Source organism: Stegostoma tigrinum, chromosome 8, assembly GCF_030684315.1.
Source record: "Stegostoma tigrinum isolate sSteTig4 chromosome 8, sSteTig4.hap1, whole genome shotgun sequence".
Taxonomy (NCBI): domain Eukaryota; kingdom Metazoa; phylum Chordata; class Chondrichthyes; order Orectolobiformes; family Stegostomatidae; genus Stegostoma; species Stegostoma tigrinum.
Genome location: NC_081361.1, coordinates 46,865,825 through 46,885,097, shown reverse-complemented (window position 1 = coordinate 46,885,097; position 19,273 = coordinate 46,865,825). Strand labels below are relative to the sequence as shown.

Sequence of the window (19,273 nt, the reverse complement as noted above, 5' to 3'; positions counted from 1 at the left end):
GGTTAGATAGGGTGGACAGTGAGAGTCTTTTTCCTAGGATGACGATGTCGGCTTGTATGAGAGGGCATAGCTGCAAATTGAGGGGTGATAGATTTAAGACAGATGTCAGAGGCAGGTTCTTTTCTCAGAGAGTGGTCAGGGTGTGGAATGCCCTGCTTGCCAATGTAGTTAACTCAGCCGCATTAGGGGCATTTAAACAGTCCTTGGATAAGCATATGGATGACGATGGGATAGTGTAGGGGGATGGGCTTAGACTAGCTCACAGGTCGGCGCAACATCGAGGGCCGAAGGGCCTGTTCTACGCTGTATTGTTCTACGTTCTATGTATTGAATAGTTTGAAATGTTGTCATTCTTATGCTCATCATAAATGATCATCTTAGCCAGAAGTGAGGTATTTATACATTTACAAATTATTCACGTATGTTTAATGCAATGATTCAGGATCAATAGCAACTTTTTATACAGTGCAGCCCAACAAATTGCACCAAGATTTATAATTCTCTGTCAACAGTGGCGGAAGAAAGAACATTGTCTGATGATTTTCATGTTTTTTCTTTCAAATAGTTTGATGAAATCTTTGATTTGTCCTTCAACCATTGCAGTAAATGGATTGGATCCCAGTTTTGTCTCATCAAATGATATCACCTGTATAATATGACACAAATTTTAATCCAATTTTTTAAAACAAGTCCTTGAGCTGAATTCAAAACCTAACCATCTGATGTTGAGCAAAGAAAATTGAAGCACTCTTTCTACAACTTCCACTGCTTTCTCTTACTGTAAATTTTCGGTGTCTTACGTTTTGTTTAGCAGTCATTTTCTCCCTCTTTGGCTTTCTGAATTGAAAGAAGAGCAAATACATGTGTTCCTTTGAGGCACCTCAAGTACTCCTACTGCTTTTGATGCTCATATATTCACCATATGTGAACCAGAACTATGCTCTACTTTGTGAATGGGTGTGCATGCCACACTACGGTAATTAATTACATTTGTTAGAAATTGTGTGGGGTGGCGTGGGAGTGGTCAGAAATTCAAGAACATGTCTGTAAATAGAAATGATCTGCACTTCATCATGGGAATCAACCAACTACTAATGTTTGAAAACAGCACCTTGTACTTACTTACTGTCAGCTTTCACAGCTTCCTTGTGTTTCATAAAAAAAATTTCATGCAATAAGCTCATGGCTGGAGAGGAGAGTGGTATTGGGTGGAGAAAAGAGATAAATTTGAAAGGCATTTTCACACCCTGTAAAAAGCAAACTTCGGTCATCAGGTCTTTTTTACACCTAATCGAATGAGAGGGTTGCTCTGCAACAGTCGGTAATGTTATCAATGTTTGGAGTTTGCAGATTACAGTTGTCTGCTCAGCTACCAGAGGAAAGTCTGAGATTCAGCAGTTATGCAGCTGTTGAAACTTAAGAAGCTCCTTCTAAACCACGTGGTGAATTAACTGAAGACTTTTTCAGTTGAAGCTTCTCATCCCCTGCATACAAAATCCAATGCAGTTTTTGGTCAGATTGCTGGAATGCTTTAAAGTGGTTTGCACGAAAAAGCCTATGATTGATGTAGTTAATTTTGTTTTGATAGGCAAAGGAATCTTTGTGGGGGTATTACTGTTTTATTTTATTCAGTGAGTTTGTGGAGAAATGGGGATGGATGAGGGAAGTTTCTCTTCACCTCTCTACCTTTGTAACACTGTCAAAATAGAACAGTTTCCTCTCTGATTTTCCAGTAAAGTTATAAATGTTTTCTTCCAAAATACTTTGCTTTTAGATTGGCTTTATTTATGTTAAACTGCTGAATTGCCAATACCTTTCCAATGACAGTTAAGCAGCTCATTATTTTGTTATGGCAGGATCAAAAGGATCATTGATCATTCACAAAAGAAAAAAAATAAAACAAGTGGAAAACAGCGAGATAAGTATCAACACAAGTTAATCCAGACCATAACTATAGCTGACGTTTCTGCATAAATCCAGGTTGTCATGTGGCATACATATTTCATTATATCACTGGATCAGTGAGCCTTATTGGTTGCACATTGGGAATTGATAATTCCAATAAGCAAATTTATTTTTCTAATCCATTTTCTGTTGTTATGTATACCTGTATACATACAAGCCAGGCAAACTATCCTGTGCCTAATCAAGCAAACTTGCTTTTGGGAGCCCAGACCACAATGTCACTGATATTGAACACACAGAATATAAATGTAAAGTTGAAGGTGAATGCAATTTAAAATATAAAAGTTATCCCCAAGCTTTTCATGAGGATTTCAGGGAGATTTCTTTTTCCCAATTTTACTAACAGAGTGGGTGGAATTGCTAAACTGGACTAACAAGTATAGGATCTGTCAATACAGATCGCCCTGGTCTTTCAGTTGATAAAAAAACACATTTAGAATGAGAGATAATGGGAACTGCAGATGCTGGAGAATCCAAGATAATAAAATGTGAGGCTGGATGAACACAGCGGGCCAAGCAGCATCTCAGGAGCACAATTATCTTTACAAAAAAATACAAAAAATTAAATTAAGAACATCTCATGTGGCTTGCAGTAATTGAGCAACATTGAATATGATATAATTTATTTAATTGGCCAAAATGTCCAATGTTTTATTGGTATTACTGGTCTAGGCATGATTGGACTGAATAATGTTAGAATAGATCTGACAGCCTCTTTACCAAACTTGACCATAATTGCTACATTGCATTGAAAAGAAAACTAAAACTTCCATGGTTTTTAATGTGATGAAAAAAACCCCCAAAATTTAAAAAGAGTATGTACCAATTATGTCTGAGTGGATGTTAGAAATTTTATTACATTGGACGTTTGTAGATCACAAAACATCTTCATCCAATGGTAATTATATATATCCATATATATACATATATATATATATGATATATATAAGTTTTTCCCTCCAAGAACTCTTGGCTTGATTTAGGTAGATAAATCAAGGTTAACAAGTCAGTCAGAATGAATTACTATTTCAAGGCCAGCATCCAAACAGGTACCAACTGTTCAGGGATGTCGAGCTGTTTCTCTGCACAGATGATCTCCAGATCAGCTTTTGCTATGATGTTTCTCAGAATCTCAATTTCCCGGATCACGCTGCTGTCTGCTTGGTCCAAGACACATCCCTGTCGGCCAACATTATCTTTAATGATAATAACTCCATCATCTTTCAAGCTGCATTTGCATCTGATTAGGAATTCCATCAGATCCTTGTCAGTTAAATGTCCTGCATTAGGAGAATGGTTGTACTTAAAACCTGATGGTTTTTGTTTATTTTTAAAGCTGTTACTATTTTCCTCACTGTTGCCTAATCTGTACCCTATATTATCCCCTGCTGAGAAAGTTTAAAAAAAAGGCTTATCCCTGATTACTGAAAATGCTATTCTATGATATACTATCTTGAAATGCATAAAGGCAGCAAGAGTGTCGCTGTTTTCCCCTCCAAGCTTGGGCTTTCCTTACTCATCTCCAAATTAACATGACTAGGCTTGATGACCATAATGTTTTTTAAAGAATACAAATTTACAAAACAAAATCTTCTCTGAGCTTTCATTCATTCTGTAGCCTGTTATATTCTCTATCCAATTTTTAATTATTTCATTGTTCAATGTTCCACAAACTTCCACAAGGAAATATGCATTTTACACAAGACAGTTCGCGAACCATAAATACAGAGGAAATCTAGCGATATTGTTGAACTGGTAGTGATATCTAGTAACCGCTCACCTGTCACCCATTGAATCCAGATAACATCATATTTTTTGATGGGGGGAGTAAAGTCCTGTAAGGCAACACAGAAATAATCCTTCACTTTTCTCACGTCTTTTCCTATGTAGGAAAGAGCTTCAAATAAAAAGTTATCCATCATGTCCACCACATCAACAGAAGAGAAGACAGGCAGTAGGACATATCTAGTGACTCTCCCAATTCCACAGCCACAATCCAAGGCATATTTGGTACCAGCTTTTCCTGGACCCTATCAAAGTTGAAGATACATGGTTATTTATACGGCAGATTCTTATTAGAAAGGCATATATTCAAAATGTTTATGTACAAATACTACCACAAAAACATTTTTAATTTTGCAGTCATCAGAGAAAATGATCCAGCTCTAAGGACACTAATTGCATTGTGAAAGACGTTATAGAAATTGAAAATTAAGTTCAGAAGGGAAGTCATGTTAAACATTCATTATTGCAGAGTGCAATATAACAGAACTGACAATGTGCAATCACATTTTATAAAAGAGAACTGAAGTTTGTTTCAAGGTTTTCTGTGTCTAAAATGTATGGTTTGCAGTTGTGCTAGTGTGAGTTGGGAAGAAGATACACTTCAGATGTCACAAAAGCATGTCTCACTGATGTTTAATGCCAACCCATGTATACTCTCAATCATAAGCCAATCATAATTTTTGATAGTGTAATATAATTAAATCTTTTTGCTGATGAAAATTGTACAAAAGAAAAACAATTAAATGGTCAGTGTAATTCACCAGCAGGAAAGCATATTCCCTACACATCTGAACGACAATGAAAAATGCTAAAGTGAAATCTAAAAGCATGATATTTGAAAGAAAATATGGTACATTCAATCACATTTCTGCATGTAATTCCATCCTGTCGACAGCCTGCTGTTATGACAATATTTACTAAACTTTTTTACTTACCAAAATCTTCAATAGGCTCATGGGATGAGATTTCAACTCACTTTAACCTATTGACTTGCAGTGAGTTGAAATTAGGCTGTATGCTGTTTTGTTAGTTGGTTATGTGAATTTTTTTTGATTTGGAAACTAAGGCCAAAATAAAAGACAAAATACGCCACATATATCTACGTTCTCCACTTTCACAGAGGAGGTCAGATCATGAAGGGTGCACCGTAAGATTAGGTTGTGGAAGCACAAAGATTTTCAATTAGTCATGTTAGTCATTTTTACAGTGATTATCCTACACAGCAATGTTCACTATTTTTCGCTGGGAAAAGTGCAGATGGCTTCCATAAGGGGGAAGGCAGGACTGTATTAGTTTTTGAAATTACACGGGTAGTGCCATTGTTAAATACGACAACAAAAAGAAAAAGAAATTGTTAAAAAAAACAGAAAATAATGTCGCTTAAAATGTGATAATAATAGATTGTTATCTTTGTTGCAGGTAACAGCTTGCAATTTTCAGTAGAAGCCATCATTTGAAAAAGACGTACCTGGCCAATTTCTCTTTAAAACATTGAGTGACCTGCTGTTCACTGCAGAAGTCGGATTTTATTTAATGTTTGCATTAAACTTTTATTTTGACTTTGCACTGCGATTCTGTTTTATATCTTGCTCATTAAGTTCAATATCCATATATCTGATAGCCTTGTCAGAAATCAAGAAGACGGGGAGAGTGACTATCTGCATGTTTACTTTTTCACTTGAGCTTCTAACATGCAAAAGCCATGGTTACAAAAACTACACTTTAAACCAGGGGACTGGAAGATTTAAAATGGATTGAGTTTCCTTTTGTTTTTTACACATTATGCACATTCATCTGTGTGGACATTCCGGGTAACATAAGAAAAAGCAGCAGCAATAGGTTATTTGCCTCTTTGAACCTATGCTGCTATTAAGATAGTTGATTATCTGACTGTGCCCTTTAGTTGATTTTCCTCCCTGTTGCCATAACTCTTGTCGACCTTGTAGTTCAAAAGTCTGTCTAATTTAATCATTGAATATATTCAAAGCTCAGCTTCCACTCCTCATCGGGGTAGAGAATTCCAAAGATTGATGACAGTACGAGAGAAGAAATTTCTCGCCGTTATCGATGTTAAATGGGCAATCCGCTGTTTTCAAACTATTTTTTAAATTCCCCCACAAAGGGAAACACTCTCAACATTTACTCTGCCACGTCAATTTAGAATCTTACATGTTTCAATAAGAACACCTCTTATGCTTCTAAGACCTAAATGGTTTAGGTGCAGCCCACTCAAACCCTTCATTCCCATAATCAACCTATTGAATTCTGAAATGACTCCAATGTAAAGACATCTATTAATAACTGAGGTTAATGAGCATTTTGAAATATATTGTTAAATATTGGCTATTGTTTATCTACTGCCCTACCTTTTGCCCTATTTTTCAAGCCCACTTTAGCCAACTCTGACTTCATATTGTTGAATTGTTCTTAAGCAAGAGTCTAGCTGCAGACACAAATTGCTAACCTTCAAACTGAATGTGAAATTGTCAGATTAAGATCACTCTCATTAGGGGAATCCTTTACTAAGTGATCATTAATAAAATCTGCCACAATATACATCATCAGACCACAAATAGCGTACTCACTGGTTAGTTCCATAATGTATTGGAACGAAGAAACTGTCCTGAATACAAACTTTGAACACTTTGTCAAAATCACCTTTGCCAGTTTGTTTTGTTCAATCTGTATGATGATTAAAATCACCATAGTTATTGCAGTACCTTTCATATAAACTCCTATTTCTAAATTTATCCTCTGTTATACTGCGCAGTTACTATTAATGAGTGCATAAACTACCCATAGTAGTGATTACATTCCCTTGCTATTTCTTATCCCCACCTACACTTACTCTGCATCTTGTTCTGCTGAGAAAAGGTCATGTCTCAGTAGTTATTCTGAATACATCCTTTATTAACAGAATTATGCCACCTCCTTTTCCTATTTTCTTATACTTGAGAATGCCAAATACACAAAATCTCCAGTTCTAAAGTCATGGTCAACTTGCAATGACGTTGCACATCATACATGTGTCCATACTGCAGTCAGGAGGATAATGGCAACACAATTGTATATTGTGACGAACTGGACTGCTGACAATGTCACACAACTGTCTGCTGTTATGTGCTGCCCTGATATTTCCACTTTACTCACAGCACTAAGTTTGCCCTTGTCAAATTCCTTTTAGTAGGTGTTAGGAAAAGGACAATAGGGTCAGGACAAGACTGTTCAGTCCATCAGGCCTGCTCCACTATTCGATACAATCATGGCTGATTATCCACACTATCGCCAGATTCCATTGCATCATTGATAATTTCGAAATTTAAATGTACAATGGCTGAGCATCCATATCTGTCTACAACAGAGAATTCCAAAGATTCACAGCCTTCTGAGTAAAATAAATTCTCATAATTTTGCATCTGAGAGGCTTATCCCTTATCTGGAAATTATGTTCCCTTGTTGAAGGCTGCTCAGCCAGGGAAAACAATTTACCTGCATTGACTCTGTCTGTTTCTTCAAGTACTTTGTAGGTGTCAATGAAATCATCTCCCTTTTTTCAAAACTCTGGTGAGCACAGGCCCAATCTCTCTTCACAAGTCAAACTAGCAGCCAAAGTGAACCTTTTATTGCACACCCTCAACGGGAATAATATCCCTCCTAGGGTAAGGAGACCAAAACTGTACATAGTACTCAGATATGCCCTCACCAAAGTTCTATTCAATTGAAATAGGATTCACTATTCTTTTATTTGAATTCTCTTGCAACAAAGATTAACATAACATAAGCTGTCCTACTGCTGCACCTGCACATTAGAATACCTAGGTTCATTTATATAAGACCATAAGACCATAAGGCATAGGAGTGGAAGTAAGGCCATTCGGCCCATCAAGTCCACTCCGCCATTTAAATCATGGCTGATAGGCATTTCAACACCCCATCCCTGCACTCTCCCCGTAGCCCTTGATTCCTTTTGAGATCAAGAATTTGTCGATCTCTGCCTTGAAGGCATCCAACGTCCCGGCCTCCACTGCACTCTGCGGCAATGAATTCCACAAGCCCACCACTCTCTGGATGAAGAAATGTCGCCTCATTTCAGTTTTAAATTTACCCCCTCTAATTTTAAGGCTGTGCCCATGGGTCCTAGTCTCCCCGCCTAATGGAAACAACTTCCTAGCATCCACCCCTTCTAAACCATACATTATCTTGTAAGTTTCTATTAGATCTCCCCTCAACCTTCTAAACTCTAATGAGTACAATCCCAGGATCCTTAGCCGTTCATCATACGTTAAATCTACCATTCCAGGGATCATCCATGTGAATCTCAGCTGGACACGCTCCAGGGCTAGTATGTCCTTCCTGAGGTGTGGGGCCCAAAATTGGACACAGTATTCTAAATGGGGCCTAACTAGAGCCTTATAAAGTCTCAGAAGCACATCGCTGCTTTTATATTCCAACCCAATATGGCTACGTTTTCCCACTTTAACCATGTAAGGACAGTCTGCACATCTGTTCTTACCACCTGCTATGCTTTTGCCCTCTTATCAAATCTGTCTAAGTATTTTTGAAGCCACTCTGTTTCTTCCTCACAACACACATTCCTACCAAACTTTTCATCATCTGCAAATCTGAAAATATTCCATTTAGCCCACAAACCAATTGATACATATTGTCAACAGCTGGAGTCTAAGTATGGATCCTTGCTTGTCAATAAAAGAATGCCCCATTTATTCATACTTTCTGTTATTTTCCTGTTAGCCAATCATTAATCCATGCCAGTATATTTTCTCCTATACAATATGCTTAATTTTGGTAACAGACTCCTGCAGGAGACTTTATCAAAGCTCAAGAATACTGCATCCACCAAACACCCTTTCTCATTCTTTTGGTAACATCTTCAGATAAGTCCTTCAAACTTGAAAGGTAGCTGGACCAGCCACATAATACTGTGGCTACAAGATTACAGGCTGGCAATTTGGTGGTGAATAAGTAAATTCCTGATGCTCCAGAAAACTCCACCATTGACAGTACATAAGTCAGGAACATAATGAAATACTCCAGAATTGCAACTCCAGCAATATTCAGAAAGCATGATTCAGCCAGAAGAAAGCAACACACTTGTTTGGCACCCAATCCACCACCAAATGCATGCATTCTCTCCACCATCAGCACACATAGATACCAATTGTGATGCCAACTAGATGCAGTGCAGCAATTTGCCAAGATTCCTTTGACAATAACTTCAAAAATTGACAAGAAGGACAAAAGGGATAGACAGATGAACACATAACCATCTGCAGACTTCCCTCTGAGTCACACATCACTCTGACTTAGATATATATTGTTGTTCCTTCATTGCTACTGGCTCAAAATCCTCTATCCAACAGCACTGTGGGAACTGAACATCTTTATCAGATGGATTGTACTAGTTCAAGAAGGGTGCTTACCAATACCTATTAAAGGGCAATTAAGAATGAGCAATAAGTGCAGACTTTATCAATGATACCAACAGTTGATAAGTAAATAATTTTAAAATCTGACTCTTGGTGTGGGTGGCAAGTTATTCAGTATGGTAGCATTACAGTTAAGTCTGATTTTGCCTTCATCTAGCAGCTAGGCATACATAGAAATGGGTTTGATAACAACAATGAGGGTGTAAACCCTGACTGATTTTGGCTCTCCAAAAACTAATAAATCCAGATTAGGATTGAACCCAGTACATCGTGGCATAATTTTAAACCTTTGAGACCTATACTTCATCTCAAGCATTCCTCACTTACTTATGTTTGGAATTAGCCTTGGTGTTATTACACTTATTTATTTGAGTGTCTGTGAACACTTCAGTTTAACATGGTCTTTGGTATTCATTGTCTACCAGTTCTGTTAACTTTCTGTAGTTACAGCTTTGGACTTACTCCTATGAGCTTCCTTAGAAACACACTGGAGGCCTCCACATCTATGCAGTTGAGTTCCAAAAAGTCTCCCATCATACCCTCCTCTGTTGCTGGAACCTCTTCATAGAATCGTCTAGCTCTGGCGTAGAACTGCATTTCACCATTAATCACCTCGCTTGTCAAAGTGAACAGCTTCACTGAAAGAAAATACCAAAAAATATAACTTTTTTTATATGAAAAGAAACAAAGCTGTTTACGAATATGCTTGTACTCTCTCATTCATTGCTTCATTTCATCATGAGTCGGCCTCACTCATAGCATCACTAAAAGAAGAACTTTTAATATGTCACAATGCTTGTCCAAATTATTTGCTTTTAAATTTCACTCGAGATTTTGCCAGACAAAAACTGAGATAGGGCTGTATATTGAGGATGACACATTACATTTCACCATCCTGAAGTTGCCATGCTGATAATATATGTCAAGCATTTTAAAAAGTGAAATATTATTCTAAACTATTCATCACATTTTATTAATAAAACAGATGTGCTGGCTTGCAGGAAATGTGATAGTATAATATTTCTCAGTGAAAATGGCTGGGAGGTTGGCTATTGGTTAAATGAGTTGGAGTCTTAAACAAGAAGATATACGATGTAGTTTCAAATAATTGAAAGCATTACTGTCTCCTTAGTTTGAATCAAAATTGAATGCTGGGTGTTTAATAGTTAAGGACCAAAGACATTCAAAGTTTAGCACTTGGCAAGTTGTTTGGCAGTGATTTATCAACCCGCACCTCCATCTCCACACGTCTGTTTTTATAAGGACGGTGTTTTCCTGAGCTCGTTTTTAGAGCTTTTGTTTTTTTCTCCATGTGCGAGCAGGCAGAATCTGCCATCAAAGGAGAATCACACCATCAATCCATACTGCAACGCCATGTGAAGTCATCCAGCTGGAGTTAGCCAAGGATGTTGCTGTTCCTACGCAGACCTTTTTTCACAATATGAAACAAACAAAAACTCGGCTTTTTAAACATATGTTATAATATGATATCTCACTTCTCAGTCATTTCAGTCAAAACTGAAAGGCTCTTAGTTGACCTAAAGAGAGAGAGGCCAGATGATGTTAGTATTGATTCTAATGCACCTAAAGCTGGTCGATTGCAGGCACAATATATCAGTGCTCCAATAAACTGTGTTAGGATGTGGGTTGCACCCATAATTTTGCACAAGGCAATCAAGTTGCTATTCTTGACTATGTTGTCAGGATAAAGGCACTAAATGGAGAACAGATGTTCTTTTGCATCTTGTAAAAACTAACTCCAAGCAGAATTTGCAGAGGTCTTGGAAACAGTCCCTGTCTACCATCCCCTTCAGTAAATCATTCATTGCCTGACCCAGAAAGAAAAAAAAACACGGATTTAATGTGTATAAAATGGAGGGTGAAAATAACGAAACAAACAAACACAATTGTTTACATTGTTATTGTCTGGACCTTATTCAAACAACTGTGAATTGTAAATCCAGTAAACCTTTCTTATGCTGCTAATATGAGGCAGATTACAAAAATAATTTTGAAGTAGACGTTTTCTGGATCAGCAATGCTTTATTTTCAAATGCTTTAAATGTGTTATTATTACAATAATGGGGAAAACACAAATCCTGTCACAATTTTGGAATGCATAAATTTGAAAATCTGTTTCCTAAATACAGCCCACTAAAACTCCTTTACAAATATTCTCATTCATTGCCAAAATTCCATGAAGGAAGCTCAAAGCCCCGGTCACATTTAATGGGCACTCTGTAATTTGGATATTTCCATAATGTTTGGGATAGTTCATTTTGCTTTTCCCAGGTTTTCAAACTAGAATTTGCAGGAAATAAGAGATTTACAAAGGGGATTATGAGATTTATGTCACACAGTAATTAGCTTTATTTAAAGTTACATTGAGCCTACAGCAAGGAAACAGACTATTGAACTCAGTCATCAATGCTCATGTTTATGCTCCTTATGAGTCTCCTCAGATTGATTCAGCTAATTCTCTCAGCTTATCCTTCTATTCCTTTCCTTCTGATTGCTTACATAGCTTCCCTTTGAATGCAACTAAACAAGTCCTCATGATAAGGATTCACATTCTTGCTAATCTTTGGGAAAAGAGATTTCTCCTGAATTCACCGTTGGACCTGCTGGTGACTGCCTTATATTAATGACATCTAAGTTTGATCTTTTCTTTAAGTAAACACAATGGCCTGAATTTTGTTCAAAACTTGGCTGTGTCAACTTTGGAGTGTTTCATGGAGTGTTTCTCTTCTTGAGCCCTAGTGAGTGTTCTCATACAATTTTAAAGTGGTTCCCTCATTAAGTATGCACAATACAACCATGACAGCGCTCTTGCATTATCTTGCACTCAGCAGTGGAGAAAGTGCTTACGGGTGCAGTTACAATCTGGTGTTCCTGCATTAGTGCCATATTTAAACCCCAGCTGTTCACCTATTCAAACACTTCAAGTCGATTCACTTTCACAGTTTGAATGTGTGAAAAGCTCCAAAGTTGGTGACTGACAGAGGAAACTTGGCATCCAGATCTTAGACAGGGATCCGGAGATCCTATTGGTTAAAGTGGTGGTGAGGAGAGCTGTTATCTTTCCCTTGGGCTGACAGATTTTAGCACAGCACGAGATCCTGATCTGAAGTTGCCATGAGAACTGATGTGGTCTCCATGGTCCAGAGAAACGCCCAGCAGTACATGAAGAAAATTAATGGCCTTCTGGCACTCCACAAGAATAGGTGCCACCACCTTATCTAGCTTACTTCATACTCACCATAACTCTGCACTGCACTCACCTTCTACCAAGGCTCAAGGTCTACCACTGTCATTATTGCAGATAGCATCTCCACTCAACAGGTCTTACTCACATCATGCCCAGCAAACTACTAATCCTCCCTGTCCTCTGTGCTTTCTACTCCCTTGCTTGGCTCACCTCCCCAACTTTTGTGTACTTGCAACAACTCTAACAGTTGTGGCAGCCTCTTCCATCTGATTCAATCTCTTCCCTTGTCTCATTGCAGGGGAAAATGGCTCATAATTCCACCGAAAGGGCCATGATCAGTGGTGGGGCAGCTGACATCTGTCTGCTCACTTATCAAGAGAAGAAGATCCTTGAGGTCACAGGAGGGAATGGAGGCCACACATGTGGTGATGTCGAGACATCCTCGTCAATTCAACCAAGCACAATTCATTGCAGTATGCTCACTCATTAACCACACTGGGAAGGAATTTCAAACATGCTTAAGCTTCTAAAAATTCTACCCAATCCATTTCCTCTTCTGTGTTCAGCAGTCAAAAACAGTAACCACATCATGTTCTCCCAGAAGAGAGCATCCCTCCAGCCACCAGGCCTTTCTCTACTTTTGAGGAGAAGCCTCAGATCCCTTAGAGCAAGCACCATCAAGGTTGTGTCCTGTACCCAGCACTAGCTCAGATGATGCCTCAGTAGCTATTTTTGCTAGATTTAGCCTCGTGAGCATATTGTGGTGAGCACATCATTGCCACATCTCCACAGCTGGCCAAGGAAAATATTTGCCACTTTTTTGGCACTCAGAGGACAGCCACAGACCAAGAACTTCCTCAGGTCCAGGCAGCAGAGGACACTTTGGTGTTGGCCATTCATAACTTCATCCAAAAAACACACAAACAAGCACAGGTACAGCAGGCATGTTTATTGGAAACACTAGCTCAATTAGTATCATGTTAGTTCAGTAATGCATGTATCTGGATTTCTCCAAGGATGGTGCAGAGGATACCATGACAGCCAGGTCCAGTGAATGTTCACTGTTGCCAGAGATATGCTCAGATCTGCAATTCGTCATTCTAGCCATTGGTGCTCAGTACCAACAGCAAGGCAACAGGGATACAAAGGACATCAACCTCGTATCAGGTACCTCTTCCACAGAAGGAAAGAGAATGGTATTAACAGGAAACTATTTGGAGGGGTGACGACAGATTGAACTCTCGGAACACTTTAGAAGTGCCTAGCCCCTCTAATCTGCCTGCAACACTCAACCTTGTGGAAATTCAAGCCACAAATCTAATTATGTCACCATTAGCATGTCTGGGCTGTCTAGCAACAAATGCATCTTGGCTGTCCGCCCAAAACTCTAAGGTCAACAGGCTCCAATATAGGGCAGGATTTCTCCATCACATCTGTCGATCCTAAGTTCCTCCTCATTCAAACCATCCACTTTTTTTTGCTTAAATTCATTGCCCAGAGCACAGCATGCACAGATTATGCAGCATATGCTATCTGATGTATTCTACAAGGTCCCCCCAGACTATTTGAGGCATTAGAACCTCACCTTGAAGAGACATAACATCTGCTTGACAATGCCCATGTGTAAGAATGGGCCACATTGTCTCAATACTCCATCACAGTTGAGAGTTTGATAGCAGGAGTTATCAGCCATAGTTGGAAAGGGCAGACCATGACTCCCAGCAGCCATTGATGAAAGGCTTCTGGGCTGTTGTAGTGAAGCAGGAACCTGAGTGTTTTCAAAGATACAGCTAACATGGCATTTTCCAGGGAGCCAGGCGAACATCTTTAAGATGTGGTCTTGATGTCACACATGACTGGGACATTGACTGAATTGTGTCCTTGCCTACTAATGGAGTTAGTTATGTTACAATATGGAGTTCTGAAAGATATCACGCTACATCTGGAATGCCCCAACAGACGGCACAGATCTGTGAGAGTTTCCTAGGATCCCTCATAGAGCAGTAGTGTTGCATCTTGGTCATTTGAGGAAATGACGAGACTGAAAGCCTGCAGGGGTCCTACATTTTCTGCACATCTCCTAGAGATGTTTTGATGCAAATTCTTCATTTGTTGGCTGATCAGCAGCACCTAGAGTTTGAATCTGGTCTTGGGCTTGCAGAAGCATGTGAATATCAGAGAAGATAAATAAAGGTTATTTCTACTGATCAAAGAATTATCAGTAAGATGATGTAAATGAAGGCTTGGCACAATAAACATAAAGGGGAAAATAAATTTGCTTGATTATTCAATAAACATGCAGAATCAGAAGAAAGGATTGAAGCTGCCTCAAGTACAGCATTTAAGAGGATATAGGCCAAGTGTAGGGAAATGGGTTTAGTGTGAATGGACATTTTGGTTGGCATGGACCAGTTGGGCTGAAGGGCCTGCCTCTGTGCTGCAGGGCTCTAGAAAAAATATTAAAGGTCACTTACACAAAGAATTAAATGTAGTGTAAAGGCTTCACATCACTTTGATAACTCAGGGAATGACATCACAAATCACATATCAAGTTTAGAATCCTGGGTGATTGCTTTTTTAAAACTCCCACCTACTTTTCTCATCAACCTAGTGATTGACAGATGCAGAAATTTAGACTCATCCACATGAGTGCAGGTGGAGTGTAATGGTAAAATAACACAATATATTCAAACAGACCTCTGGTAATATTCCTGTCTTTAGGACAATGACACAGTTATCAAGACCTAAGTGCTCTTTATAGATAAAGTCTGTCAATTAATATTTTAAGAAGTCAAAACTTTGTAAAGTATGTGGTTTTTTTAAACAGTGGTCAAGAAATGATTCTCCATAACCTGCTATTAAAGTTTAAATTAGAAAAAAAACCTATGTGATGGATCATCCTTTCACCCCAACCGACCATTCACTCTCTGTCATACACACTCCTACTCCATTTTATTCCTACCATTCTGGTCATTGCTACTCTTGTTCTAAATGTGCTAACTTACAATCACCTTCCTTTTCTCTGCACACAGACTACATTGCACTCAACATTTACTCTTCCAGGTGTTACTTTAGCTGAACTTTGCAAATCCTTACCTTAATTGGTTTATGCTTTGTTCCTAAAACCTACAAATGCTAAATCCAAGCTGCTACTATTTCTTGTTACACCCGGTTTTCTCTTCTCTTTTAAAAATTGAGAGCCATGTAATGGAGTTTTAGTTCCTTATCTCAGTTTGTTAACATTTTAACAAACATTATCAGGTGATGGAAAATGTTTTAGTTCAGCAGAGACTGCTATGAATATTTACAGAATCTGCAATCCCTAAGTATATTCCGATAATATATTGCGTATGCACACTAGTTCAGATAACGAGTGAAAAAAATGCACTTAATGTGCTGTGGAGACACCAGCAAGCTAAACATTAACCTTATATGAACATTTTAATCACCAAGCATCGAATTTGCTCAGTGTTTTAAAATTAATGTTCGACAGTACCTGTGCTTAATCAACAGTGCAATGTGACACTTTGATAAATGGTGCTTTCCATTGTATATTGGGGCCCTCCACATTATTTTCTTTTGCGGCAGCCTGAATTTGTTCAGCGTTGCATTGAATGTGATTTGGATAAAATATACAATTAATTATTATAACAGCAATACTGTAAATGTATCATGTGGCATAAGAATGTAAACAGGTTTAGTATTCACAGCAAAAACGAACTGCATAATTCACTATAGAAAGCAGCCAATATAAATTATATATAAGCATGTTAATCCCATGTAATCGGCTATAATGGAAAATGACCTGTCAATACAGTGCTGATTCATGCTGTACCATTGGGCTGCAGCTCATTCTCATGAATTAACATTCTGCATTACTTGCTTCGATTGCAGGTACTGTGGTAATGCTGCTAATTTGGTCAAACTGAAAAAGTACTTCAAATAAATAATACAATACAGTAAGGTAATCAATACTTGGTTGAGGGGTTTAGATGAAGTTGCCATGTGATTTGCTCTATGCTCATGTTTGCTATAATACTGTTGGTAGCACTATTGCTGCTGAGATACTGGATTCAAGCCCTACTCCAGTGCTTAAATATCAATGTTGACACTCCAGTGTAGTACTGAAGGACTGCTGCTCTATTGGAGATGCTATCTTTTGGAAGAAATGTCAAACCAAGGCCTCAATTTCATGTTTGGATGAACATAAAAGATCACTGCATTATTCTAAAGTATGGGGGATTTATCCTCAGTGTCATATTGATATGTATTTTTTAACCAACATCACAAAACACATTTTCTGTCCATTATCAAACTGTCAGGGGTGTGCAAATTGACTCATTTCTTGCATTGCAACTGCGTCCATTTGCACTTTGGAAGTGCTTCCTTAATGATAAATGTTTTGAGATGTTCAATGACTGTGAAAAGCATTTTTACTTATTTGTTTGTTTACTCAGTTGTGACAGAATAATCAACAGTAACAAATCCCAACCATGTCTGATGTGCAGTCACCTTCACACACAAAAACATTCTGGTGCCAGTTTTCTCCCACCCCTCTTACTTTTTCATGGAGACATTATCTGCTATGGGACTTATGAAGAGAGCCGTTCTTTTAATTAGACTTACAACATACAGTCCTTGTGCAGTGCTCAGCCTAAGAAGTACTCCATTTCCAGCCCTTTGGTGCACTATGGCTGAAAGGACCCAGGGAGCAACCTATCCCATTTGTGTCTCTGCTGCAGCTGCTCCAACTCTAGTGTGTCTCTCAACATGTAATTCTGGACCGTAGAATGTGCCAGTCTGCAATATTTAACTGAGGACAACTCCCTCAATGAAAGGCCAGCAAGCTTAGGGCAGACCAAAGAGCATCTTTTACTGAGTTGATAGTTCTTCAGGCACTGTTTATGATTGTCTTGGTTTACAGCCCTGAGAACAACCCATAGAACACAAAATTCCTGCATCAGAATGAAAGATGTTATATAGAGTGTTATATCTGTTTGCCTTTTGCAGTTTCAGATTTGAAATGCTTTTGCTGTTGGGTGTCTACCTCAAATGGGATGTGTCGTGTAAATATTCCGACCTTTACAATTGCTTCAAGTGGAATATGTTAAATGGAACAAGTTGAATTTTTTGTAAATATTGTGATATTGTAATTACGGTAATGTAGTTTTCATAAATGTTATTAATAATGTACATTGTTGGAATAAGCATCCTTTTAATTAGAAGAAAACATAAACAGCTCTAATACTGTGGTTTATTTGCTTCATATAAACTCCTAGTGAGTTTTGCCATATTTAATCATATGATGACCAACACATAAAGCCTTTCCCAAGTAGATTTTCGGAGTAGGTGATAATCTATCTCAAAATGCCCGATATCTTCAGCAATTTAGAAAACATCCAAATCGAAGCACTAGTGTAAATACATTCGATTTTATTTGATGGATGGGTTGTGACTCAGGATATTGGCCAACATTTACCCTTCAATCAAAATCACAAAACGCCTCATAGCTGTTCAGTATCATATTGCTGACTATGGGAGTTTTACTGTGCGCAAAACTGCCCAGTTTCCTGCATTACGCCAATACGCAATTACACGTTTAAAAGTATTTTATTAGCTGCAAAGCATTTTGCGCGGTCTAGTGGTCGTGGAAGGTGTCGTAACGATTCAAAACTGTAATCGTTCGGCTAAATTTGCTGAAACGCTGCCGCACAATCGAGTGGTATTTTAATCAATGACTGAATGATAAAACTTAGCCAATATGCTCTAAAGAATCCGAAAATATACGTAGCCCCCTTTAAATAAATGTTGCGTTTTACAATAACATTGAGCCGCAGTTTATGTTTGCTGCGATATTTTCACTCACTCTGCCTTTCCTATACGGGTATGGCAGCCATCACTCCAACTCACCCAAAGGCAACTGCTCCAACAGAAAGAGGTAACTGGAAAAGAAGTCACTCCTAATGGTTTTATGGAGAAAGAAAGACATGCTGTTGCGGCACATATCATCGTCAGTTCTGTCCCACCGCGACTTAAAAGCATAGTGGGCTTTTTTCCACTCCACCTTTTCTTCCATTGTATTTTAGAGTTTGGGATGTCGCTGGGTTTCCTCTATTTCTCCAGGTAATTTTCGGCGATTCGGATCCCACGGTGTAACTTCCCGGTATCTCTGTTCTTAACAACTTGGCGCTAGTCCTTGGACTGATCAGGCTCCGATCCCCCAAGCAGGTGCTGAAAACGCGCCTCCGTATGAACTCCAACCCTCCTACCCAACCAGCTCTGCCTACATTGATCTCATTTCAGCATATTCTGGAAATCCTAAATCCTGGTGTAAAACAAAGCTTTCGGACCACAAAACTTTGCTGAATGTGAATCTTACTAAATGGTCCATTGAGGTTTGTACAAAGTTCAAACACTTCCTGAGATTATGCAGGAAAATTGTGGTTCCGTGAGATGACAGGGAACCTAAGTGCCCAGTCAATGATTTGTGTTATGTATGCCAGTGACGCATCGTGAAAGGAGATGGATTTATCTGCGACTGAGATCCACTTCCCCTTCGTACAGTGAAGGAATTAGCAACTTCAAAAAAACATGAGCTGGGTCGCTCAGTAAGTTTGAGAGGAGAAATGCATTAGAAAAATTCACAAACATGGGAGATTGGGGAAATGTGGAGAGGCAAACTCGTAAAGCAAGACGCGTGGATTTTAATCATTTAAGACGACAACTCTACCATCATAACCTTCGGTTACATTTTCTCCAACCCAAATAACCTGTCTGAGAGATTATTCAAAACTTATTTTTATTCTTAGAGAAAACACATTTCTCATTTGTTTGATAAATGATGTGCTACAGCTACTGTTAAATGAAT

At 38.5% G+C, this 19,273-nt stretch overlaps 1 protein-coding gene across 1 annotated transcript; it reads right to left on the bottom strand.

Annotated features, from left to right (window-relative positions):
- Positions 1-2,615: 2,615 nt before the first annotated feature.
- Positions 2,616-18,894, bottom strand: ntmt2 (N-terminal Xaa-Pro-Lys N-methyltransferase). Its single transcript, XM_048539689.2, has 4 exons — positions 18,316-18,894; positions 9,660-9,835; positions 3,746-3,995; positions 2,616-3,245 (listed from the first exon to the last, which is right to left on the bottom strand). The coding sequence occupies exons 1-4, from the start codon at positions 18,479-18,481 to the stop codon at positions 2,989-2,991; spliced, it is 849 nt and encodes a 282-aa protein (XP_048395646.1). The 5' UTR covers positions 18,482-18,894; the 3' UTR covers positions 2,616-2,988.
- Positions 18,895-19,273: the final 379 nt, after the last annotated feature.

Excerpts from the sequence above, each read along its gene's own strand:
- ntmt2 (XM_048539689.2), bottom strand. The coding sequence starts at position 18,481 with ATGGAAGAAAAGGTGGAGTGGAAAAAAGCCCACTATGCTTTTAAGTCG. Across the intron at positions 9,836-18,315 it reads GTTGGAGCAGTTGCCTTTGG|TGAAGCTGTTCACTTTGACA; the intron begins GTGAGTTGGAGT and ends ATTTTCTTTCAG. Across the intron at positions 3,246-3,745 it reads CTGGATTCAATGGGTGACAG|GACATTTAACTGACAAGGAT; the intron begins GTGAGCGGTTAC and ends CTCCTAATGCAG.